This window comes from Felis catus, chromosome D4 (assembly GCF_018350175.1).
Source record: "Felis catus isolate Fca126 chromosome D4, F.catus_Fca126_mat1.0, whole genome shotgun sequence".
Classification (NCBI taxonomy): Eukaryota; Metazoa; Chordata; class Mammalia; order Carnivora; family Felidae; genus Felis; species Felis catus.
Window position 1 is genome coordinate 40,958,960 of NC_058380.1, and position 27,621 is coordinate 40,986,580.

General features: G+C 38.0%; 1 protein-coding gene across 12 annotated transcripts in view; it reads left to right on the forward strand.

Annotated features, from left to right (window-relative positions):
* CCDC171 (coiled-coil domain containing 171) overlaps window positions 1-27,621 on the forward strand; it is a 310,942-nt gene that overhangs the window by 216,406 nt on the left and 66,915 nt on the right. For 11 of the 12 annotated variants that reach the window (XM_019815993.3, XM_045043841.1, XM_011288346.3 and 8 more), the window contains one exon: window positions 16,329-16,460. The exons of the other annotated variant lie outside the window; for it this stretch is intronic. In XM_019815993.3, the coding sequence (XP_019671552.2) occupies window positions 16,329-16,460 (132 nt within the window). The remainder of the gene's footprint in view (window positions 1-16,328; window positions 16,461-27,621) is intronic. 12 annotated transcript variants of the gene reach the window in all.

Here is a 27,621-nt window from a genome sequence, read left to right on the forward strand (position 1 = left end):
GCTAGAGGAAAACAAATGTTGGGTGGCATCTACAGTGAGGAGTGGACTTTGACATCAGAGAAAAACCATCATCAGTATGGAACATAAATGTTGTACCTTATCCTTTCATTGTGAGAGTGGCAAAATACATATTTTAAATACGATCAAGACTGCAATAGGACAATTATAATCATACAGTTCTTCAGTTGCAGTTCATCTTTTGGGTTTTGTGTGTCATATGGAAAGAAAGATATCTATAGAATTGGCCTAGAACTGCTGTAGATTTATTTTTGGTTTATAGCTTTTTTCCCCTTCAGATTTAGTTAATTATTTTAATTGATGTCTCTGGAAATTTCTGTTTACATAGTGGTTTTTAAATTATCAATTACTTTTCAAGCTTGAAGTAAAAATGTAGGGAAGGCTAATTGATGGTTGGGCTAATTCTCTGTTCTATGAAGTTTGGGTGTGAATGAAAGGATGCTAAAGAAGTGGCCCAGAGAATCGCTCATGCCAGCCCACTGGTGTTGCCTGCTGTCCTCATGCCAGCTTTTGCAAGTTTATTTTTGTGGCCCCTTCGGACTGTCCAGAGGCGTTTTGCCACCTTGGAGAAACTGGGAGTGGTACAAAAGGAGGGTCTGGGCTCTTTCATGGTTAAAATGGTTGTGGTTATGTCCAAACTCTTCAGAGTAGTTTACTGTACATAGCCAAAATAGTGTAGCTATTTATATTTCTCTTTTTTTAACGTTTATTTATTTTTGAGAGAGAGAGAGAGTACACATAAGCAGGTGAGGGGCAGAGAGAGAGGGAGACAGAGGATCTGAAGCAGGCTCTGCGCAGCACAGAGCCCCATGTGGGGCTCGAACGGATGAACCGTGAAATCATGACCTGAACCAAAATCAAGAGTCCGATGCTCAACTGATTGAGCCACCCAGGTGCCCCTATATTTGTTATTTTTTAAACTTGATACATTACATTCAACTTTTCAAATCCTGAAACTGTATTATACAAAGCAGTTGAGTGGATATTAATTTTAAAATTCCATTTGGGACGGATACTAGTATTTAATAAGGAAGGCCAGTCATTTTCTTTTAAAAGCATATACCTTATTTCAAAGAAACAGATGTTTTATTTTAATTTCATGTAAATATATGTATGCATGTATTGTGACTTTTTAATGTAGGCCAGAAGTTAACTTTTTATTAAGAAACTTTTTGGGGGCTAATTTCCGGTTATTGGGTTAAGAAAAATAACAAAAGAAAACAAAATCACAACTTTCCATGAGGTGCATTTTTGATGCACACACTTCTCTATTTAGTTGAACTCTCAGATGTTTGGGAAAAAAACAGAAGTATTGAATTAAAAAAAAGTAACCATTTTAAAATGTACAATTCTGTGGCTTCCAATGCATTTATAGTGTTGTGCAACTATCACAACTCTGTTTTCAGAATATTTTTATCACCTCAAAAAGAAATCCAGACAAATTAAGCAGTCACTCCTATACCTTGTTATTCCATTCCATAGGATGTCTTTTTACTTTCTTGATAGTGTCCTTTGATGAAAAAGTTTTTTATTTTTATTATTATTTAAAAATTATTTTTCAATGTTTATTTATTTTTGAGAGACAGGTCAGAGTGTGAGCGTGGGAGAGGCAGAGAGAGAGGGAGACACAGAATCCGAAGCAGGCTCCAGGCTCTGAGCTGTCAGCACAGAGCCCGATGTGGGGCTTGAACTCACGAACCATGAGATCATGACCTGAGCCGAAGTCAGACGCTTAACCGACTGAGCCACCCAGGCACCCCAAAAAAGTTTTTTAAATTTTGATGAAGTCCATTTTTTTTCTTTTGCAGATCATGTTTTTGGATTCTTATCTGAGAATACATTCATTGTCATATCTAAGATCATGAAGATTTTTCCCTGTGTTTTCTCCAAAGAGTTTTATAGTGTTAAATTCTCTGGAGTTTAAACTACAAACTTTGGAGTTACACTTTCTATTAACTCTTATATTTAGGCTTTGGTCCATGTTGAGTTAATTTTTGTACTGGTGTAATACAAAGACCAAACTTGAGTTATTCCTACAGCATTTGTTAAAAAGACTTTTAATTCTCCCATTCAGTGATCTCAGTACCTGTGTTGAAAATCTATTGACTATAGATGTTTTCTTTTATTTCTGGACTCTCAGTTCTGTTCCATTGATCTACCACACTGTTTTGATCACTGTGGCTTTGTAGTAAATTTTGAAATTAAGAAATGTGAGTCTTCCAACTTTGGGTTTTTCTTTCAGGATTTGTTTTGGCTTTTCAGGATTCCTTGTAATTACATATGAATTTTAGAATCAGCTTGTCCATTTCCGAAGAGGACAATTTGAATTTTGATAGTACTTCCTTCTTAACATTAAGTTTTGCAATCCATGACGTGGGATGCCTTTCCATTTATTTAGATCTTCTTTAATTATTTTCAACAGTGTTTTGTAGTTTTCAGTGTACAAGTTTTTTGCCTTCTTGCTTAAATTTATTTTTAAGTATTTTATTCTTTATACTATTGTATTTTCTTAATTTATTGGTTCCTAATTATTAGCATTTAGAAATATGAGTGATTTTTATATGTTGCTTTTGTATCTTGCAACTTGGCTGAATTTTTTAGCTCTAATAATTTCTTTTGAGGGTTCTTTAGGATTTCTCTATATAAGATCATGTCATCTACAAATAAAGATATTTATTCTTTCTGGTTTGGATGCCTTGATTTTATTGTTTTTTGTTGTTATTGTTGTTATTTTTGTTTTTGCCTAATTTCCTGCTTAGGACTTCGAGTTCTAGCAGTGAGATGACAACAGATATCTTTGCATTCTTCCTAATCTTAGGGGGAAAGCTTTTGGACTTACACCATTAGGTATGATATTAGGAGCATGTCCTTTATCAGATTGAGGAAGTTCTTTTCTGTTCCTAGTTTTTTGAATTTTTCTTATAAAAGGTTGTTGGGTTTTGTCAAATGCTCTTTCTACATCAAATGTAATGATCTTTATTTTCAACCTTCATTCTATTAATGTTGGGTACTACATAGATTGATTTATGTATGTTGAACCATGCTTGCATTCCTGTTATAAATATCACTTGGTTATCATGTGTAGTTGTTTGAATATGTTGCTAGATTTGGTTTGCCAGTATTTATTTTTGAGGATTTTTGCATCTGTGTTCATAAGGGATATTGGTCTATAGTTTTCTGGTGATATCTTTGTCTGGCTTTGGTATCAGAGTAATGCTGGCCTCATAGAATGAGTTAGGAAGTGTCCCTTCCCCTTCAATTTTTGGGGGGGAGAGTTTGAGAAGGATTGGTGTTAATTTTTTAAACATTTGGTAAAGCTTACCAGTGAAACTATCTAGTCCTGGGATTTTTGTTATTGGAAGGTTTTTACTTACATATTCATTCTCTTTCCTTGGAATAGATGTATTCAGATTTTCTGCTTCTTTTTTAGTCTGTTTTGGTACTTTATGTGTTTCCAGGAATTTGTTTCGTTCATCTAGGTTACCTCATTTGTTGACATTGTTCATCTTCTTAGTACTGTTTTTTTATTTCTGTAAGGTCACTAGTAATGTCCTCACACTTATTCCTGATTATAGTAATTAATTAATCTTTTCTTCTTGGCAAGGCTAGTTAAAGTTTGTCGAAGTTGTTGACCTTGCCAAGGAATCAAATTTGGTTTTCTTGATGTGCTCTGTTATTTTTCTATTCTCTATTATCTCTACACCATTCTTTATTATTTCTTTCTTTGGTTTGGTTTGGGCTTAGTTTGCTCTTCTCTTTCTATGTCCCTCAGGTAAAAGAGGTTATTGACTTGAGATCTTTCTTCTTTTTTAATGTAGGTATTTGCAACCAAAAATTTTTGTGTGAGCTCTGCTTTCACAGATTTCACTGAGATTCTGTTGTCAGGTGCATATATATCTGGAAATTGTTGTATCTACTTGGTGGATTGATTTTTTTATTATCATAGATTTTTTTTTGTCTCTTGTAACATTTTTTGTCTTAAAGTGTGTTGTGTATGTTAGTATAGCTGTTCCAGCTCTCTTTTGGTTACTGTTTGCATGGAATATCTTTTTTCTATCCTTCTAATTTCTTTTTTTTTAAGTTTATTTGTTTTGAGAGAGAGAGAGAGAGCATGCACATGCATGTGTGTGTACAGGAGGAACAGAGAGAGAAGGAGAGAGAGAATCCCAAGCAGGCTTCACAATGTCAGCACAGAACCTGACGTGGAGCTTGATCTCACAAACTGAGATCATGACCTGAACTGAAGCCAAAAGTTGGGTGCTCAACCACCTGAGCCACCCAAGCCACCCAGGCACCCATATCCTTCTACTTTCAATTTATCTGTGTCTTTGTATCTAAGATACCTCTTGTATACAACATATAATTAATCATTTAAAAAAATTTTTTTAATGTTTTATTTTATTTTTGAGAGAGACAGAGACAGAACGGGAGGGGCAGAGAGAGAGGGAGACACAGAATCCGAAGCAGGCTCCAGGCTCCAAGCTTGTCAGCACAGAGCCTGATGCGGGGCTCGAACTCACAAACCATGAGGTCATGACCTGAGCTGAAGTCACTTAACTGACTGAGCCACCCAGGCACCTCTATAATTAATCTTTTTTTTTTTTTAACAGTCTGCCAATCTTTGACTTTTAATTGGAGAGTTTAATCAACTTACATTTAATATGATTAGTGATATGGAAAGACTTCTGTCATTTTCCTTTTTTTTCTATATGTCTTATATCTATATTCCTCAATTTCTGTTTTAGTCCCCTCCCTTTTATTGTGTGATAGATAGATGTTTTGCAGTATAACATTTGTTTTCCTTCTCTTCTTGTTTTGCTATATATTTTTAGTTATTTTCTTAGTGGTGGCCTTGGAGATTACAATTAATATCTTAATTCTTAGCAGTCTACTTTGAATTAATAACCTTAGTTTCAGTAGTATATAAAAACCTTGCCCCTATGTAGCTCCATCCTCCCCTTATGTTGTTAATGTCACAAATTACATCTTTATATATTGTGTGCCCATCAACATAGTTTATTATTATTGTTTTATGTAGTTGTCTTTTAAATAACATGGGAAAAAAAGAGGAGTTACAAATAAATAATACATTATTACTGACTCTTATATATACCCGCGCAATTTTTTATATGAGTGCTCTTTATTTCTTCGTGTGGATTGGAATTACTGTCTGGTGTTTTCCATTTCAGGCTGAAGGACTCCCTTTAGGGTTTCTCCTAAGGCAGGTCTAGTGATGATGAACACCCTCAGCTTTTGTTTATCTTGGATAATTTCTCTTTCATTTTTAAAGAGTATTTTTGTTGATATAGAATTCTTGGTTGATAGTCCCCCCCCCCCCCCCCGCGGCCACCCCATTAAACACTTTGAATGTGTCAACTCTGAAATTTCTATTTGGTTCCCTTTTATACTTTCTACCTCTGTGTTTGTATTTTCTATTTTGGAAGGCATTGTTCTTATAGTTTCCTTTGTTTTTTTGTACATGGTTCCCCCTAGCACTTTAAGCATATTTGAAATAATTGATTTAAAGTCATCGTGTGATAAATCCAATGTTGAGGCTTCCTCGGGGACAGTTCCCATTAGTTTCTGTTTTTATTGTGTATGGGCTAGACTTTCTTATTTCGTTGAAAACTTCATAATTTCTTGTTGAAAAGTGGATATTTTGAATAGTGCAATGTGGCAACTCTGGAAATCAGATTCTCTTCCATCCCCGGTGTTAGTTGTTTCTGCTTACTGTGGTGGTTTTTGTTTGGTCAGTGACTTTACTGAACTAATTTTTTTAAGTTTGTATTCTTTTTTTTAGAAAATATTTATTATTGAAGCATAGTTTACAGACAATGTTATATCAGGTTCAGGCACGCAACATAGTGATTTGACAATTCTGTACGTTACTTAGTGCTCACCATGTTAAATGGTCACCCTCTGTCACCATACAATATTCTGACAATATTGTGTTCTGTGAGCTTTATTTTTCATCTCTGTGTAAAGTCTGTATTCTTCGTCAGGTAGGGCCACTGAAATCGCTGTTCTGTTAACTTCGTGCTCTGCTGGTGTATCAACAGAGATTTCCTTACATACTGAGATTCAGGGTTTTTTTTTTTTTTCTTTTTCTTGATTAAGCTTTTGTGTGGTTTCTATAAAGTTTCAGTTAGTTTCTAGAGTTCTGCAAAAGTTGATTCTGACAAATTTTGTCAGTGTATTCATTGTTTTTGTGTAGGAACTGGTTTTTGGAATTCCTTATTCCACCATTTTTGCTAACATCATTCCCTAAAGTCATATACTTTTGTTTTCCTAATGACTTTACCAGTAGGTTTCTAATATTACTGATAACAAAGACTCTCAGGAATTGATTTCTTCTTTACATTAAGAGGCTCTCCAAACATGCTTAAGTATTTCTATTTTGAGAAAAAGAAAGTACAATAATTATATTTAAAGTAACATTCAGGATAAGGTAATGAGTGGATGTACAGGATAATACCTGAATTATTTAGGGTTAGGTATGAGAAAAGCAAGTATTTATTGAGCGATAACCAAGTGCTTAACAGAGAGATGTCTTGGTTTATACTATAGCAGGGAGTAAAAGTAAGTAAATTTAGGTAAAACTGGAATGTAGAGAAGAATGAACTTTTTTTGGAGTCATTTTTTATTATTGTCAAGTTAGCAGAATGGCTGGATTCTTGAGACTTACAGAGATTGCTTGAATCCTATGAGTTCAGAACGATTAACTACAGTGTTTCCTGTATATGATTGCAGTAGCCTATGAACTTTAAAGGTACCTCTGAACATTTACTCAGAAGTATTAGCTGCCTTTTCAGTAAAATGTCTGAAAGATAAAACAGGAAGTCACAATCCAGAAGCCTCAGAAGGCTCTAGAAGACCTTGCTTCTATAAGCCCTGTAAATTTATCGGGCTGAAATGACACTGAAACAATAACTAGGAAGCCACAGGAATTTTTGCTGATGTTCTTTTAGATTCCTTTCTATAGTAAAGTTACTTAAAACCTCCAATCCATCATAAAACACAATATTTAATGTGAATAGTTGAGTTCGACAAATGTTTTTAAGTGTGTGTTATATTCTGGAGCTGTACCAGTTTTGGGAGAAACAAACAATCAAAAATTATATATACACACACACATATATGTATATATACATATATACATATATGTATACATATATGTATGTATACATACATATGTGTATATGTACATATATGTATATATACATATATATATGCACGTGTGTATATATACATATATATATATATGTATATATATATAGCTTAGTCCTTTCCCTCAAGGCAGAGACACAGATAATTGCAGTATACCATGGTAAACATGGATCTGTAAGATGCAGTTCGACATCCATTTAGATAGTTATTCATCTATGATGCATACCTAGAAAACTCATGGGTTGGCTGGAGGTTTCCTAGAAAAGAATGAATGTCCTGATGGGGCTGAAGTGTGAGGGAAGACAGGAAAGGCATTCCAGCAGAGAGAATAGCGTGTGCAAGTTCATGGTGGCACGAATAGCCAGACATCCTCTGTTTAGCAGTGAGTGCAAGGAGAATGCAAGAGATGAGTCCGAATGAGGCACTTGGAAGCCAGGTCATAGCAGAACTCTTGTTTTGTTCGTTGGTTTTTTTTTTTTTTCCCATCTAAGACCTTGGATCTTTATCATGGAGGCAGTGGGAGTAAACCAGGGTTTACGCTAGGGATGAATGTGGTCAGGTTTCTTATTGAATCTGGGTTCTGGAAGGCATATTTGCAGACTGGATATCGTAATGAAATGGTTTTAAGAGCCATGGGTCTAGGCTCAGTGAAAGCAGGAGAAGGTTTGGACCAGGGTAGTGAGGATGGGTGGTGTCAGAGAAAAGGATGTGAAACTTACTTAGTAAAATGACAAATGAAGATGAGAAGGCAACGGAGGATAACTCCCAGTATGGGCAGTGAGATCGACTGATGTTGGGAGTACAAAAAGAGGAGCAGGCTTTTTTTTTTTTTTTTTTTTTTTGGTAAGGAGAAGAAGGGAGACAATGATGCGTTTTGTTTTGGAAATACTCAAGTTTAAGGTAATGTGGAGTGATCAGCAGGATATGTGAGTCTGGACCACAGGGAAAAAGTCAGGCTAAAGATAAAGGTTTGAGATTGATTAATGTAATACTCACTGGCAAAGAAAGAAGGCAGTGTAGCAATTGATAGGAGAAACAAGACATTATAGATAAATGGGAGGCTAGCAAATGCATTTTGAGAGATTAATTATGCCACGAGAGTTTGAAGTCCTTGAGGGATGGAACTCTGTCTCCTTAATTTTTATATGCTCAGCATCTATCACGGTGCCTGGTACCCAGTAGGCACTTAATGAATGTTTGTTGAATGAGTCAAATTTTACCATCACCCAGTCTCTAAATAAAACTAAAGCCATCTCTAGATTTCAATGGAAGTCTTGCTGATTTTCCTTTGTTTATTTGACTGCTAAAAATAGCATGTGTATTTATTTTGCCTAATCAAGTGCTAGAGGAGAAAGCCTAGATTTGATTGTAAGAATGTCTCCAGGAAAGAGAGGTATGCTAGCAACAAATTTACAGGGTGTAAGTGTCCTGTTATAACCTGTTTCTAGCTGGTTCGACTCCTATGAAGTAGAAGGATGATTACTTCTTTTGTTAGAGTGGATTCTGGAATAGATTAGAGTCAAACAGAATCTGACAGGTGAAGACACTATCTTGCCAAATCTTTAAATATGATTTCATAATCTTATCTTAAAAATGGTTAACCCAAATAGTACATAGTTGTCTTTGATTTTTAGTTTTCAGTGAATTTGTAAGGAATATAAACACCACAGAATAGCTTTTAATTCATAAAGCCGATAGCATTTTAAAAGTTGAACTATGATTTCATGCCTCTAAAACCGCAATTTTTAGTGACTCGTTACTGACTCTCTGAATGTGACTTGTGATCTTTGAACTCCTCTTCATTCTTAGTTTCCGGATATTGGTCCTGAAGATCAGCTGTGCAGGACTTACAGGTGTTAGCACAGCTGGCTTGCTGATGACAACTCTGTCCATATAGCTGTCTTGTGTGTCATCATTCATATTGTTCAGTGTCATTCTGACCTAGCCAAGCTAAAAATGGTACTCCCGCTCAAGAGGGATTTAAAAACCTTGACAAAGTAAAGATAAGACACTACAGAATGTCACGGACATGTGCTTAACAGGTTTTAGCCTAAACACATCTAAATAACTAATTTCAGTGTGCAGCTGCCTTTATCCTCGGAAATAATTTACCCTAGGAAAGAAAATATCTCTGTGTGGAGGACTGTTAACAATTCATAAACATATTTCTCTATTCTGGGTATAGGTTTTGTGTTTGCTTAAATAGCTCAAGGTCACAGCCATCTATTTGTGGGGTGCATTCTATGGGATATAACCTACACCACAGATTTCTCATGCCTTTATAAGATGCCCGTGATCAAATCACTCTGTTTTCCAGCTTGGTAATTTGATTTTGAGCGTTCGGTTTTTCAGATCCTTAACTGGGATGTAGCCAGCTTGATAATCTGATTCAAGAGATCCATTTTTTAGATCCGTAATTGGGATGTGACTATTAACGTGTGGGGTGGTGGTGGTGGCAGTGGTGGATTTGCCCTCTTTTCTGGTGACAGCAGCTGGCAGTCATTGGAGAGTTCTGGCTCTGCTCCAGAGTTGTAGGTTAAGTTAAATAACCTGCCAGCAAGAGAAGCCTAGTTTCCCACTTCTGTCTTTTCAAATTATGAGTGTGTGTGTTTGCTGCACTGTCAATGGAGTGCCTGCTTCTCCTTCCTGGGGGTGTGGAGCACAGCTGGAACTGTTGCATGTATCTTGGGACATTATAGTTTGGGGATTTTCCGTGTGAAATGGTGACCATTGTATAAGGATGATTGCTGCCCAGGTAACTTGTCTCTCAGTGTAACGTGTATGTGCGTGTGTGTGCGTGTGTGCGTGTGTGTGTGTGTGTGTGTGTGTGTGTCAGTGTCAGGCTGTGGCAGAAAGAAAACATGAATGAATGAGAATGCCCACAGGTCCAGTGAAACTATAGAGGAAAATAAGGATGTCTAAATAATAGTCTCCATTACTTATCACAAAACTACTTTTATGAAACTTACACATTTTTTGCTAAGATTGCCAGACAACAAAGGAAAGGAAAAAACAAACAAACAAACAAACAAACAAAACCCAGTGTTGTTGTTAGATGTAACTGTTCAGGATGTGAATGTCATCTCCATTGCATTGACGAGCTTGAATCCCTGCTTCTATCACTAGGCACACACGAGAGTCCTGGAACTGCTAATTATCCTTTTTATTCTATTCTCTCTTTCTCCTGCCTTGTAGAATTTGTGAGTTTGGAATGACATTCTTATTTGATCACATACTGCGAGCCTCTGTATGCATAGCGTTTTTCTTGCCGCTACTGTTATTACAGAGTATATAGTTAACTCTGGCCGATGCCCTCCCTTCTCTTTCTTTTTACAAAAGCCTCTCCAGTGTGCCTATTCTACTTGTTGAACCAAATGTTATGTTGATTAGGCATTAGACTATGTGCCAGGAAAGTTAGACCCAGTCAAGTTGTACACTAGACTACCTGAAACTTGAAACTAGATCAGGAGATAGGACACTTACTTATTTATGAAACACTTATCTATGAAAAAAGAAGCCAGCAAGTATCTGTGAAATGGCATCCTGTGTTACTGATAGAAGGTTGACCTGCTAGGGATTGTTCATATATTCTCTGGTGAGATGTGGTTATTTAAAAAACTATACAGATGGTGAAAAATATTGTCTTTCCTTCTTCTATACCTTTAAGGCAGAGGATGGCCAACATTTTCTGTAAAGGGTCACATAGTAAATATTTTAGGCTTTGTGGACCATATGGTCTCTTTCTCAACTGTTCGACTCTGTCATGGTCGCAGGAAAACAGCCAAAGATAATAGGTAAATGAATGGGTTTCATGTGTTTCAATAAAACTTTATTTACAGTGAGAGGCGGTGGCCTGGATTTGGTTCCCAGGCTGTAGTGCGCCAAGCACCCACAGCTCTCTAGTGCAGAGGTTGAAAAATAGTGTGTAAGGTCTTCTGTGTCGGATGAAAAATAGAATAAAGGGGGAAGGGAAAGCAATACGGAGCCAGTGGAGGTGGAAGCAAGGGAAGAGGAAGCAGTGGTACAAAAGAAGGCAGGCAGCTGGAATCAAAGTAGAACATGAACACAGAGGTGTTACAGGAGACTCTGTGGATATGGTGGTGGTAAGAATGTTGATTTTGAAGCCACGGAGGCCATACTAGGTTGGAGTAAGTAGAATTTTAGCCAGATTAAGGGTATGATGTAAAGTGCTAATATCACTTACTTTCCCCAGACATTAAAGATTCAGGCATTGTGTGTGTGTGTGTATACTATATATATATATATATATATATATATATATATATATACTATATATGTAATTATATGTATATGTAATTATAAATATATGTAAAAATATATATGTATAACATATATACACACACTATATATGTAATTATATATATATATAATTATATATATAGTATATATGTTTTTATGTGGTAAATTTGTCTGAATTTCTATCTACAATCCTGCTACTTTTCCTTGGTGTCCTGTTGGTAAAAACACAGCTAGTACCACATTCCATAAGTGTTTTATTATTATTATTTTTAACTTGGAATATTAGGTCCAAAGAGATTTATAGCTGTGCATAATACAACATGCAGCTTCACATTTTGAGAGTTGAGCAGTTTTTCTTAAGATGGCAAATTTAATCTCATCATTGAGATATCGAGCAGGAATAGCTTCTGTGGTGTTATGGTAGGAGTACAGAAAATCAGAAAACAGATTGGTGGCTTGCTAATCAGAGCAAAAGGAACAGTAAAACATGGATTTTACGAATCACTTCAATCTGGAACTAGATTGTTACAATAAACTAAATATGTATTTCATAACAGCATTTTCACTTAGAAAGTTTCATTTATTTTTCTCTATCTGTCTCGTTTCTCTTGTGTCTTATAGCATATATGTTAGAAATATATGCTTTCTGGGGCGCCTGGGTGGCGCAGTCGGTTAAGCGTCCGACTTCAGCCAGGTCACGATCTCGCGGTCCGTGAGTTCGAGCCCCGCGTCAGGCTCTGGGCTGATGGCTCAGAGCCTGGAGCCTGTTTCCGATTCTGTGTCTCCCTCTCTCTCTGCCCCTCCCCCGTTCATGCTCTGTCTCTCTCTCTGTCCCAAAAAAAAAAAAAAAAAAAAAAAGAAATATATGCTTTCTAAAATTAAAAAAAATTTTTTTTTTACATTTATTCATTTTTGAGAGACAGAAAGAGACAGTGCACAAGCGGGGGAGGGGCAGAGACAGAGAGAGACATAGAATCTGAAGCAGGTTCTAGGCTCTGAGCTGTCAGCACTGAACCCAACGTGGGGCTCAAACCCACAAACCAGGGGATCATGACCTGAGCCAAAGTCGAACGCCCAACCGACAGCCAACCAGGCGCCCCTAAAAAAATTTTTTTTAATGTATATTTATTTTTGACAGAGAGAGAGAGAGAGGGAGAGAGAGAGAGAGACAGAGCATGAGCAGGGGAGGGGCAGAGAGAGAGGGAGACACAGAATCTGAAACAGGCTCCAGGCTTTGAGCTGTCAGCACAGAGCCCGACGCGGGGCTCAAACTCACAGATCACGAGATCATGACCTGAGCCAAAGTCGGACACTCAACCGACTGAGCCACCCAGGTGGCCCGAAATACATGCTTTCTGAAAGTATGTAATAAGAAAGGGAGAAAGCAAACCACTTTTCTAAAAACCAGAATCTCAGAATGTAGTAATGTAGGTATGTTTTCTTTTTTCTTTGTCAAAATACTATGAAGTTGAACAGTTGTATAGAATGTAATAAAAATGTATACAATTTGACAAATGAGATTTATATTGTGAAATTCTATGAAAAAATTCATTATATGTTAAATATGAACTGTTACCCATTTTGAAGTAGAAAAACATTATTATATATATTTTATCACTCACAGCTATAAATAAATCATGGGAAAAGGATATAGAATCTTAATTAAAGGATGAATAATGATGTGCCATAAACAGAATTAAAGACAGACTTTTGAAATTATAATTTAAAATTAATTTGAAATTTGAAATTAGAATTTAATCTACAGACAGGCGACAATGATTGTTTTCATCTTAGTCCATACTAAAATCTGTATTTTAGAAGGCGAACTTACTTCTCCTTTTAGGGAAAAAAGTGATTTTACTGTTCTCATGTTGTTACTTCAAAATTCTTTTGACAGTAAAGAAATTTATTTTAGATTCTCATATTTGAAAGGAATCCTTTCATATCCACTGGGCAGCGTTTCCCAAAGAAATCCCCCTTATCTCTTTTCTGATTTTGTTTACTTTGTTCTCAGGCTGCCTGTTCTATGTTTTTCACGAACCAATTTACTGCCATACAGGAAGCTCCTATTCCTTACTGTTGTGGGTTGAATCTCTTTCCCAGTGTCCCTTGCTCACACGCTGAAATTCACACGTGCCTTCTGCCTCCTTCTGAACAGTCTCTCCTTTCCCCCTTGGGGTTTTCCTGTTCCTGGTCACCTTCCCTTCCCGCTTCTTTGCTGTGCGCGGCTGTAATTTTATTTGCCCGGCGTCACTGTTTTGCCTTCTCTCAACACGATGCTTTCATTCCCCATACCCCTTCAAATAAAGGAATTCCTAGCCAATCCTTTTTCAAGAGTGAGAAAAAACTTTTTCTAGAAATACTCGGAGAACGTGTTGGATGCCTTCTCTCAAAGTTCTGGCATAATTTAAAAGTGGAAACAACTCAAAATTTAGCAGAAATATTTGTGATATTATATTTATGATGTATCACAAGTCACTGTCTCTTGATGGCACTGTCAACGTTCAGCACATAATGTATCACTGAATGAATGTATTAACACATGCATATTCAAATACTGTCGTAGTTATGATGCCATCAAAAGGACTGCATTTTGAGGTTTTTTTTTTTAACCTATCTAATGTAAAGAATGAATTTAATCTTGGAAATTAAATAATGTTGTCGTGAAGATGTTAATTTGATAAGAAGTCACAGTTTTAAATGCCAAATGCCCCGGCTTAATATTGTTCAGCAACTTTATTCAGAGACTGCGAAACGTGGCTCCCTGTTCCTGTGGACGTCAGGCTTCACAGCTGATGTCTGGTGCCTGATAAGAATCGGGTGAAAGGACCCCCAGCGCTCGAACCGTGTTGTGGATTATACCTACATTGCTTACGGTCCCCCCTCCCCCCTTTGCCCGTATTAGCAATCTGCTTTTGTACTTTGACTTCCAGGATTTCCCTAGTGAATTTTGTCACAGAAAAAAGAGAATCATCAATATCGCAGTTAAACTTGACTTTCAAAGCTAATAGTATCTCATTTGGGGGCTCAAATTTAATAAATTTTCTTTGATTCTGGGTGAGTTTTTAAACATCAAACAATGAATTGGCCAGGGTGCAGTAAAATATTTAGATCTATTGACTATGGTTCAGAAGGGTAGAAGGCAAAACACCAGTGGTTTGATGTTGATAAATTCTCAGCACCTTAATCCACATTAATGTTTTCTTTTATCTGAGTGCGCATTGGTGACCAAAAAAGAAAAAGCGGGAGAAGGTATCCATAAGTATAAACTATAAAAATTAAAATATACTTGTAAAATATGATTTTTTTAATGTAAAATGAGTTAAAAGCATTCTCATCCTGACTGAAGACTCTGGAGAATGTTTGTTACAGATAAATACACATTCCGAATTGGGACTCCGCTGTGCATACAGTACTCACACCATTATCAAAATTACCTTACGGTGTATGTTTTCTAGCATACACCTTGACATTCACTTATTGACAGAAAGTCTTCTGCTCAACTTGGGAATATAAAGAGTTTTATAACCATAGATTAGCATGAACGGTTAAAGATGTCATCATATGTTTGTGTGTGTTTACTGGTGTAAGGAGACCCTACGCAGTATGATGGTTCATTCATAAAACAAGAAATAACTCAAACAGGTTTTACAAGCTTCCCAAGTAGAATGGAAAAGCGAAGGAGAGTTTTCTATCATATATTGTCGCCAAGTTACATTTGAAACCGCTCAGGTAAAAGTAGAGATATAAATATATTTATTTGAGAAATTAGTGCTATTTTTATAGTTCTCCCATTCTTGACCTTTACTACTTCATAAAAAACACTTTTGATCCTGTGGCTTTAAGCTAGTTGTGTAATATTTATCAAATATGTGGTAGCAAAGAGATACGTTTTTAAAACCAAGTCAGGCATAGGGAAAGTTAGAAAATATGCCTGTGTATGAAACCTACTATCATGAAACTATATAATTAAAAATGAGAGCTCACTGATATTATGGAAAACTAAACTGTGGAATTTTTAAGGCTTTTAATAACTTTGGAAATTAAAAATGAAAACAGACCGGTTTTTGAGCATTTTCTTTTATCTGTATACAGCATATAGGGAGTAGTTTCTCATTTGTCCAGAAGGTGGCAGTGTAATATCAACTGCATGTGATACCTATATTGGCTAGAGAATTGGTGTTTCTCCTGTATCTGTGATGTTTGTATTGTTGCCTTTCCGAATACTTAAAATATAGTACAAATACCACTGATTTCATTCATTATCTTATTTAGAAGTTGCGTGACTGAGTTGGTTTATATGTATTTAGTCGCTAAGACTCAAGTTTAGTAAGAAGAAAATGGGCAAATAAACCTCTGACTGGTATATTTTTAAGTCTCCTTGTGTGTTGAGTATATTTGTTTTTTTTCCAGGGTACATATTATTGAAGTTTTCTTTTCAAAGACCAGTACCAAATAACTGTCTTGTCTAATATGTATCAGTTAATGCCAGTTAAATTAAACATGTTATTTTAAAAATGATAATAATTAGGAGATTGCTGTTTGTTTTCAATTTTGTGGATGTTTTTTTCCTCCTTTCTTTTTTCTTTTGAGGGTGGAACGGTGAAAAAATAATTCAAAACCTCTTGATCAGAAGAGCTCCAGTGACTCGTCTTCCCTCCCTCATTTCAAGCAGGAGGATGCTTTTTCTTCTTAACATTCTCCCCCAGCACTCTGAATTAGAGATTTATTTGCAACGAAAAATCAATTAGTCCTAAATTTATTCATGGATTTCAGGTCCAGCGATCAATGCAAGTCCACTCAGTGGGCTCAAGGGGACCCAGTTCATCCCAGTTAATGTGTCTGAAGGGGAATTACCATTGATGCTGTTTTTTTCCCTTTAGGTCAGAGATCAGATCTCGCTGTCACGGACTGCGGCAAGTAGGAATGACTTCACCCTGCAGCTACCCAAACTGCACCTGGAGACCTTTGCAATGGAGGGGCTCAAGGGCGGGCCAGAGGTTGTAGCGTGCCAGGTTAGAGTCTAAATAACATTGTTTGCTACTGAGACGCATAGAAAAATAAATTGCACTAACTGGAGAGAAGGAAAGCCTCAAAGTATTGTGAATAACTTAAAGGAGATGCAAATAATTCTTCTTAATTTTTCTTCTACCGTGTAACCCTATTTCACAAATAATTGTGTGTTTTTTTCTTTAAAGCCTGGAAATAGCCTGTTAAGTAAGCCAGAAAAGTATTTTTTTTTTTCTTACCAAGGAAAAATGTGTGTTTTATAGCTAAGTACAGTATGTAAAGAACACGCCTTCCTGTCAGCAGAGGACAATAAGACACTAGGCTGTTATCTCTTTAAGCTAGTCTCAATTTGTAGCTCTTATTGTTTTAAATAAATCACTGTAGAGAAAATTATCAGGAGAGATATTTGAAAATTTTCAATGTTAATTCCAAAGTATAGCCAATATTTCTTAGGTAGCAATTTAATTTAAGCAAATGTAGAACCTTACTGGACTTTTTGCACTGAGGAGCATTTCCCCTTGATTTTTAGTTTTAATGAACAACATAATAATATGTGCAGATTGGGTTATTTCATTTATAAAACTCAAAGTACCAAATCCTGAAACCTCAAATAATTGTAAAATCAACTTAATAAAGAAATTTTTTTCCAGAGCGTACTCCTTTTCAGATGCTGCAGGTATCTTTCTAATCAAGGTTACTATTGTGTTATTGTGGGCATTTTTTTTTTTTCCTGAGGGTTAGGACAGTTTTTTAGTTGGACGGAACAAAATTCGGTACGTGCTTTATTTGCCTTTTAATGCCCAATGCCTTTATTAGAAAAACCTATCAACATTGTGTAAACTGTAGGAAGCCTGATATTTCAAAAGAGGCTGTTCTTGTTCAGGAGCATTCTAGAATTTTCAGTGTATTGAAGAGAGAAATAGCTCTTAAAACTCAGTTTCTGTTTCGCATTTTGAGGTTTAAAATAAACTTCATCTTTCTTTAGTGTATGACTCTGTGGAATTTTAATTTTGTACAAAATTAATATCAGTCCAAGTGGGGCTCTGGTAATTTTTTTCTCCATGCTCCATACCCTAATTTAATTTGTTATTAGTGCCCAAATTAATGCTTTACAAAGAAAGAATGCTCGTTTCTTTCATTAGGTTGTCCACCAATATATTTAAAATATATACGTGATTTAAAACTAAGCATAAAATGTCTTTATTTTCAGTTATAGGCTGGAATACCATACCATTATTTAGTACAAGATTAAGATGTACATTTTAAATTTGATTACCATTATTTATGAATTCATTGCAACCACAAATACAATATGATTTGAGATTTTTCTAGTGGCCATAAAATAATCCTGTACTTGGCTATCTTGATTCAGAATCTCAGAGGGCTCAGGACTTGTCATAATTCACAAATAAAGACTTCCCCCAAACTGTAGATTTTAGTGATTTGGAAAGAGACTGATCCTCAGAATGCCAGTTTTGGGGGTAAAAGCACAAACTCTCTATGGTTCTGACATCAGTGAAGAGCCAGAAGGAAATGTAGAGACCCATATTTCAAACTGCCGTCTCTTCCAAGTTCTACTAGAAATACTTACGCACAAGGCCAATGCCTAAACACTTGGGCTCGTTTTGCAGTGACGTGCTGGGATGTACACGGCAGGTTAGTCATGAATTGAAGTTCAGTACTCCATGCGGACAAGAACACATGACTTGGGCCATAATAGTTTTTTCCACAGACACACAGACACAGGCAGGGAGACAGACAGACAGACAGACAGACACACAGAAATTGTGGTAGGCTTTGGAGTACTTTGAGAAGAAAGGCTCTGTAGTAATTGATGACCTAAATTTTCATATTAATAGCTACCGTGTCAGTGACCACTTACTATGGACGAGGTATCACGCTTAGTTCGTTAAATACTTCATGCTGTCTAATTCTCACAATGGACCTGTCACATGTGGCGTTATATGTCAAATAATGGCATCATTTGCATTTTACAATTGAAAAACAACTACAACAGGTAACGCTCCACATCAACAGCAAGTAAGGGGCAGGGCCCGGAGCCTGAATTCAAGTGCAGGTGTTGTTTGACTGCAAAGCCTGAACTGGTAAAATCTGATACTGGAAGAAAGTCTAGACACCTGTGTTAAATGGTAAGCGTGCAGCCTCTGAGATGGATATAGTGGGATTTTCCTTCCGTTTACAAAATATTCATTATGCATCTATGTAAGATGTAGGTCATAGTTTATGCTGTATTGTGGACAAATTCACAGAGAAAGAAATTTTGCTTCCACTTGACAGGCTAATATTATGGAACACTACTTTTCACCTTTTTGCAGTATGTAAATATGTATATTTATGCTAAGTGTGGTACACACATATTTAGGGATTCAGTGTCCGTTTGGCTTCGTACTCGGTGCTGATGGGGCAGACTGTTCAGAGAGCACGTGTCCTTTGATCGTGCCGAGGAGAGGATCACTGTGTAGGATGTGGTAGTGTCCAACCATTCGCCCAACCTGTACAGCCATCACTGGAGCAGTAGGAGCTGTCCCCCGTCTGTCTCTTCGAAAATGGGAGGTTCCAAAACGGAAGGAGGAACAGTGAGCACGAGGGAATGGTGAAGAGGCTTATTACCCTTTCCCCGCCGGACCCAGGAGAGCAGGTGACTTATGCTCTCCCCCAGGAGAAAATTCAGTTCAGAAAAATGTAGTCTCTGAGCTCTGCTAGCATTTAGCTTCAATTTTATTGTCCGCAAAAGAAAAAAAAAGGCGTAGTCCTGCCAATTTCTCAGGCTTGTAGTAGCATTAAGTGAGGCAATGCATGTCAAGTAGAGAACACGGTGCCTAGCCAAGAGAGCAGGCAGTGTATGGTAGCTGTTATGACTGCAGCCACTATGGGACCCTCGTAAAGGGGAAGCTGGCACCAGTGGCTTGTTTTCATTACTTTTATTTTTTTTTTATTTTTTATTTTTCTTTATTTTTTATTTTTTTTATTAAAAAAAATTTTTTAAGCTTTATTTATTTTTGAGAGAGAGAGGAAGAGAGAGCGAGCGTGAGTGGGGGAGGAGCAGAGAGAGGGAGACACAGAATCCGAAGCAGGCTCCAGGCTCGGAGCTGTCAGCACAGAGCCCGACGCGGGGCTCGAACTCACAGACCGCGAGATCATGACCTGAGCCGAAGTCAGATGCCCAACCGACTGAGCCACCCAGGCGCCCCTGTTTTCATTACTTTTAAGGGTGTGTGTGTTTTACATGGAGGAATGGTTATTTAGGATCTTTTTCTCTCTATCTTTCATTGGCTTCATATACTCTTCCTTGCTTCTTCAAAAGCTTTAAATAACTTTGATTAATATCAGCATCAGCTCCCTATTTACTTTTCCATGTTACTTGATGTTCCTGTGAGACCATGTCTCCAACAAAACCCTTTGCCTGAGCTCTTATGGCAAGTCCATACTATTGTTACCTGTGCTTTTATCTCCCAAACGATAGTGTTATCAGTCAACCAGAAAAAAATTGAAACACCTAGATTAGACAAGTTAGCTGTAGCTGAAAAGTCCAGTATAATGTGAATGCACAGGACTTTGTCATAAAAAATATGCTATCCATATTTTATAAAGATAATACCTATCACTCATTATCTTATACTTTGAATTTTTTCTCAATAATTAAGCTATGTAATGCATTAAAAATATTTTTATGTTTATTTAGTTTTGAGAGAGAGAGAGAGAGAGAGAGCAGTGGAGGGGGCAGAGGATCCAAAGTGGGCTCTGTGCTGAGAATAGAGAGCTCAGTGCAGGGCTCGAGTTCACGAACCCTGAGATCGTGACCTGAGCTGAAGTTGGACACTTAACTGACTGACCCCCCCCCAGCCCCCTGGTGCCCCTGTAATGCATTTATTATCTGGCAAATATTAGCAGGCATGTAATAAATGTTTGTGTCTCCACTCTCATTCAATAATAAGCAACAAGGAACAATATAAATAGTTGACATTTGTTGAGTACTTATTCTGTACCAGTCACTGTGCTAGCCACTTTACATTTGCTATCTCATTTAATCCCTGCAACAACGGTATGAATAGGTGCTGTGATTTTCTCTCTTTTATAAAGGAAGGAGCTAAAGTTTATTGAGATGCAATAAATTGCTAGAGGTTACGTATCCAGTGAATAGGATCCATTCATGCTTTTTATTTCTGCCTTTTGTAAACCATGGCTTGGCTTGCTGTGTGTGTGCGTGTGTGTGTGTGTGTGTGTGCGCGCGTCTTAAGATGGTCAAGAGGGAAAAAGAATAAAGGAAGGGTCTGTGTGTAGAATACAGTTTCATTTGTGAGGAAATAGCGGAGAGGATAGAACTGCAAAAGAGGCTAACTGGAAAAGTTACTTACTTTTTACTTACTTACTGTGTATTTTGGCCTTTCATCTGTGAAGTGAAGATAACAAAAATTTCTAACTCCTAATGTTGGTGTGATGATGAAATGGGTTAGCATATAAAGTGCTCAGAATAGTGACAGGTGCATTGTAAACGCTCCGCGTCTATTAGCTGTCCACTAACACGAAAGCTGCATGAGGCCAGGAACTTGGTTTTGTTCGCTGTTGCATAATTCTTTAGGATGAATGCGTGGGGTTGCTGCCTCTAATTAGGGTTACGCACATTCGAAGGCTCTGATATACATTCCTCAAGTGTCCCTGAAAAAGACTTCCAGTTTACTCCTAAATGACCTCTGTTAGGCTTTTAGTTTCCTTCTTAAAAGTTTGGTTCTTTGTTTCCCATTACTAAAGGGAAGTGTTGTCTCCTTTATGTAATTTAGATCTTCCCTGATTTCAGATGCCCATTGTCACTGGGTTCTTGATTTCCAGAGTTGCCAGCGTTTAGTCTAAGAGTCTCCATAGCGAGGTATAGAGAATATTTGGTGACTGCTGTTTGTCTCACAGATACTCTTTTTCATTTATTTCTGGGTGCATAACTGTGCTCTGAGTGTTTGAGATTATTGGAAATCTGACCTTTTTGGTAATGTAATAAGGCGTCAAAAAGATTTTAAGCTTATCTAAAGTTGTTATCCAGGAGAGTTTGTGCAATTCTCTTTAACTTCTAAAATGAAAGTATCTTGGGGCGCCTGGGTGGCGCAGTCGGTTGGGCGTCCGATTTCAGCCAGGTCACGATCTCGCGGTCCGTGAGTTCGAGCCCCGCGTCGGGCTCTGGGCTGATGGCTCGGAGCCTGGAGCCTGTTTCCGATTCTGTGTCTCCCTCTCTCTCTGCCCCTCGCCCGTTCATGCTCTGTCTCTCTCTGTCCCAAAAATAAAATAAACGTTGAAAAAAAAATTAAAAAAAAAATGAAAGTATCTTTTAAATGAAAGAACATAAAATGATTTTAGACTTAGGTGGTGGGATCGAATGGAGTGTTGAAATGCTACCCTCTTCAAAAGTTGGAAGGTACTGTCCAAACAAGGGAAGAGCTGTTTGTCAGGCAAAAACAATTAGCTGGAAAAATCATAGGGTCCATGTGAGAATAAACACGTTTTGATGAAGAATGCCATCTTTGCCTTACCCACCTGCTTGACAGCTGTAGTCTGTAGCTCACAGATTATAAATTGTGCCAGTGAGGACTCTAGATGTCCTAGGTTTGAGGCCTAACCTGAGGATCAACGTAAGAATCAGCGTGTTTGCTCTTGCTGTTGACACACCCACAAGAGTAAATGGCATTTTCTGAGGTAGTTGTCGGAAAACTGTCTGAGGTGAGTTGTCGGAAAAGCATTTTTGTTATTTGCTAGTTAAAAGTTGAGAATCCTTCTCTGAAGATTTGATAATTTCTTCAAAATCTCCCGGTAACTGAGCTGTAAGCAAGGCTGAATGAAACAAAACAGAATGTTCAGCTGTTGATGTGTGCAGAGGACTGACTTTAAGGCTGTGTTGCAAATTGGGATAACAATTAAATAATTGAGTGTGAGCACTTAAACCTTGGCTGTGGTCATTATGAGTTAGACCTCATGGTCTTCGATCTGTTATCTGCGAAGAGTTTCGTTCTTGATGGCCCAGAAAACCCAGCGTGTCCATCATTACTGTGCACTTTGATATTGTTGTTTGCCTTCTCACCCTCCCTCTTTCCCTTCCTCATCCCTTCCCTTCTGGTGCCTGTTTGCTTTGCACTTTATTTTTGGGGTGGTGATGATGGTGGTGGAGTGGGGGAAGGAAATACATCAATCAGAATTCTAGAGCAGAATGGTAGAGTAACAATGTCAAATTATGCTTTTTTTTTTGGTTCAGATATTTTACCTGGTGATATATGCTACCATTCTTTTCTCAGTCCTTATACCTTATTTTTAAAGACTTATTGTAAAAAGAGAGGTTTTTTTTTACATTTGTTGTTAAAACATAGCTTGGGTACTGATGGCTAAAATTTCTAACAACTGTTCAAGTAGGGAGTTATAAGAAGTTCTTTTAAAATATTTAGCAGATGAGGGGCGCCTGGGTGGCGCAGTCGGTTGAGCGTCCGACTTCAGCTCAGGTCACGATCTCGCTGTCCGTGAGTTCGAGCCCCGCGTCGGGCTCTGGGCTGATGGCTCAGAGCCTGGAGCCTGTTTCCGATTCTGTGTCTCCCTCTCTCTCTGCCCCTCCCCCGTTCATGCTCTGTCTCTCTCTGTCCCAAAAATAAATAAACGTTGAAAAAAAATTAAAAAAAAAATAAAATATTTAGCAGATGAGATATTTTACATCTTGCATCATGGGTTTTATTTCAGATTGGTGGTAATCTGAAACACCAAGAGTGTTTTTGATTGTTGCTGGGACTTTCATCATTGCCTTTTGAAAAGGATAGGATGAGGGGTGCCTGGGTGGCTCAGCGGGTTAAGTGTCTGACTTTGGCTCAGGTCCGTGAGTTCGAACCCTGTGTTGGGCTCTGTGTGGACAGCCCAGAGCCTGGAGTCTGCTTTGGATTCTGTTCTCCCTCTCTCTGCCCCTCGCCTGCTTGCACTCTCTCTCTCTCTCTCTCTTTCAAAGATAAACATTAAAAAAGTTTTTAAAAAAAGAAAGAAATGGACAGGATGACATATGAAGAGAAGGAAATGCATCTGTATTAAGCTTCTGCTGCACAAAACCTCATATTGAGGAATCTCATAACTCCTTACTCCTTAACTCGGCTGAAAATATTCTAGAATTAGTCCCTCTGGGAGTGACCTGGTATCAGTGATCTGAACTGACACTAAGTAAAATCTGAGAGGAATTCTTTAAAAACTAGGCATGATTCATGAAGTCCTTTTTCCAGTTTTTTTTTTAAAGTTTATTCATTTATTTTTGAGAGAGACAGAGACAGCATGAGCGGGGAGAGGCAGAGAGAGGGAGAGAAAGAGAGAGAGAGAATCCCAAGCAGGTTCCTCAATGTCAGCACAGAGCCCGATGCCGTGATCCATCTCACGAAAGCAAGAGATCATGACCTGAGCCAAAACCAAGAGTAGACACTTGACCAACTGAGTCACCCAGGTGCCCCGTCCAGTTTTGTTTTTAATCACTTCTTCCTTTGTTTATTTTAAGGAAGAATAATTAGGAAGAAGATAAAATCATAGCAGAGTCAGGATCCCAGGGGTTTGAAGAGGTTATGCAACTTTACTAGAAAGTAACAGGACTGGCTGTAGAACAGATGAAGTCCTTCCCCCTGTAGACACAAATCATACAGGTAGCAGGACTTGTCATTGTTTTGTCCAATTGTGTTTTTTGCAAGGAAATACACCATCCCTTCTTGTGAAGGATGAACAGGCTGACGGTGCTATTGGAGTTCTAGGTGAGGATCACTATTTTCGGTGAGCGATTGGCCCTTAGCTCTTGTGGTGCATCAGCTTGTCACCTGTAATGTAGCAGGATTCTCGAACATGGAATCGTGACAACGAGGCTTTTCTTTCTAGGAAGCAACTTTATTCCTGCCGGCACGACTCAGTTGGGTTTGTACCCAAAGAACTGAGCCCCGAATGCCATGTGGCATAGTTTTTTTGTATATTTTCTACTTCTTTGTCTCTCATATATGGTAAGACACACAAACATGCAGTCTCATTAAGTGGTCTCGTGTTACAAGGTCATAAGGGATGTTGTCATGTCTGCACATAGCCAAGTTACCTTGAGTTATTTTTTTCTTTAAAAAAATTTTTTTTTAAATGTCCTATTTTTTTTTTTTTTGAGACAGAGAGAGACAGAGCATGAGCAGGGGAGGGGCAGAGAGAGAGGGAGACACAGAATCTGAAACAGGCTCCAGGCTCTGAGCTGTCAGCACATAGCCCGACGCAGGGCTCGCACTCACAAACCGCGAGATCATGACCTGAGCCGAAGTTGGACGCTTAACTGACTGAGCCACCCAGGCGCCCAGAGTTTTTTTTTTTTTTTTCTTTCCTTAGGGAGGGGACCCTACTACCATAACACAGAAGTGACAATATGTGCCCTACTGCATCTTGGGGCAATTATGAAGGTCATATGACATATATGGAGAAAGTTTAAAAATTAAACAGCAGTAATAGGTATCTTTAAAAGTGTTTTCCTTTGAATATTTGGCATATAAACATTCCTGGATCAGGTGTGAGCTTGCTTCGTTTTCAATTTCAGGTTGAGATTTTTGTCCTTCTACAAACAGGCAAGTAAGTCAGATCATAGGGAAGTTGGCAATCGTGAATCCACAATTTTCCGTGTGTCGTTGAGTGTGCTGGCAACATCATGTTGATCAGAATAGGAATGACTTTACTAACAGCACCGTATTTGGAGGAGATAAGATAATTCTGTTTGCTTGGGAAAGAGGCGAACACCATCGTATTGGAGAAAGCCTATGGGGAGAGCCAGAATGCTTGGATTCAAGTCCTGTTTGCACTGTAGCCTGGAGCCCCCCATATCCTCTGCAGGTGAGGACGTGAAGCCTGTCCAGCTTTCACTCGCAGGACTGGGGAAATCAGACGGCCTAAGTGTGCGTGCTAGGGTGCTTTTTTGCTGTAAAATGCTGTATTAATATAAACTGTATTGGAGTGAGCTGCAAACAGGCCTGGGGGCAGGACAAGTGACTTCCGTCCCTCAAGGAAAGTTTTAGTGTTTCAGCTCTTGGAGTTTTCTTTTTTTTTCAACTTTTTTTTTTTTTTTTTTTTTTTTTGGGACAGAGAGAGACAAAGCATGAACGGGGAGGGGCAGAGAGAGAGGGAGACACAGAATCGGAAGCAGGCTCCAGGCTCTGAGCCATCAGCCCAGAGCCCGACGCGGGGCTCGAACTCACGGACCATGAGATCGTGACCTGGCTGAAGTCGGTCGCTTAACCCACTGCGCCACCCAGGTGCCCCTCAGCTCTTGGAGTTTTCGATTGATGACTTCTTTGGTACAATTGGCACTTGAGTAGCAGAACAGAATGTTCACAATCTTGGTGTTTCCTCACAGTTCAGAATAAAGTCCCGGTTAACACTTTGTACTTCCATTTGAAGAATTATTATACAAAGTAACTAAAGAATTACTAGGGGCGCCTGCGTGGCTCAGTTGGTCAACTTTGCCTCAGGTCACGATCTCCCGGTTAGTGAGTGTTACTGAGTTCTTCGAGACCCCGTGTCGGGTTCTGTGCTGACAGCTCAGAGCCTGGAACCTGCTTCAGATTCTGTGCCTCCCTCTCTCGTTGCCTCTCCCCTACTTGCTCTCTGTCTCTCAAAAATAAATAAACATTAAAAAAAAAAACAAAAAAAGAATTACTACTGTTTTCATATTTTCTTTGAACTCTGTTGCCTTTATTTACACCATTTATATTTTTTAGGGGGACTTCAGATTCCATCTCTGAAATGGTGGCGATATTTGCCTGTGTGTGAAATGTTTCAGACACATTTAGTTAAAAACAAAAACACAAAACATGAAAGTACAGAGCATTTTATTTTTTTGGTTACAACAGTCAGCTCCAAGTAGCTCCAAGTAGAAAAGCTGCTAAGTGATATGAACATAATTTCTTTGTCATTAATGTTAAGAGGCAAAAGCTGAATCCCAAACTTGACCCTTTCTCTAGCTTTTTTCCCCCTCATTTTTGAAGCCTATTTAAGTATAAGTATAACCTTACTAGATAATACCTCTTAATACTTATTATTGAGAGACCGAAGTCTGTGAGCACTTGAACTTTCAAATGCTGCCACAGAATTGCTATCATTTTAGCTGCTTGGACAAAAAACAGTGTTTGATGGACTGACTAGGGGAAGACCTGGAAAGGGAAGGGTTATCTACAAATTGAGTGAGTTTATTATGGCTTGGTGATTTGCTGATTGATTTCATTTGCTGTCAGTTAAGGCTCTCTTAATGTCAGTTTTCTTTGCATAATGCCTCGAAATAAAGACTGATAGAAGTTCTTCAGATGGATGCCGCTTATATAAACTGACCCTGATTTGCCCTATTTTACATGACAATTTAAGTGACGGCACTTAGAGGAAAATACAGCAATGAATATGCAACTTAAGGATTAAGGGAAATGCAGTGAATCATTCAGTCTCAAACTAGGTACAAAAGTAATTTCTGGTAATAATTCCACAGATACCTTCAGTTTTATTAAACAGACTGTTACTACTTTGATGTGTGTGTGTGTGTGTAAAGAGAAGGGGAGGGAGTTGAAATGAAAAAGGGAACTGAAAGTGACCCTAAATCTTTTCAAATTATGGTAACTCTTCCTCTCCCCACTTAAACTTGGAGTTGTTAGAATCACAGTTTAAAAAATATTTTATTTGAAGTTGCATACATGCTGTAATTAAGTAACCAATGAAATGTAGGGTGAGTAATTTTATAGCTTTAAATGCTTTTTGTTTGGTTTCAGAACCTTCTGGTAACAAGCAGTAGTACTCCTCCCCCCGCCCCCCTGCAATGGCCAGAAGTCTCACCATGCTAACTAAAAAGAGGTATAACTTTTGGGAGGCAGATTAATTTAAGAAGTAACTCAATGAAGCAAACACAAAGTACTAATATTTTAACTCCTTTTCTAAGTGAGGGCTACTTAGCTCACGCTTTTCCCTTTTCTCTGGAGAGGATATGATATCACTTCCAGGTCACAGTGCTGTGTTTTGTTACGAGGGTATTGTATAATGCATATTAACCAACATGAGCCTGACTTGGTGTAACTTCATTAGGATTGAAAGGAGGACATAGGAAATAGGGCTCTGAAGTGAAGAAAGTTCAGGAATTCTGTTCATGTAGTGGGGGCT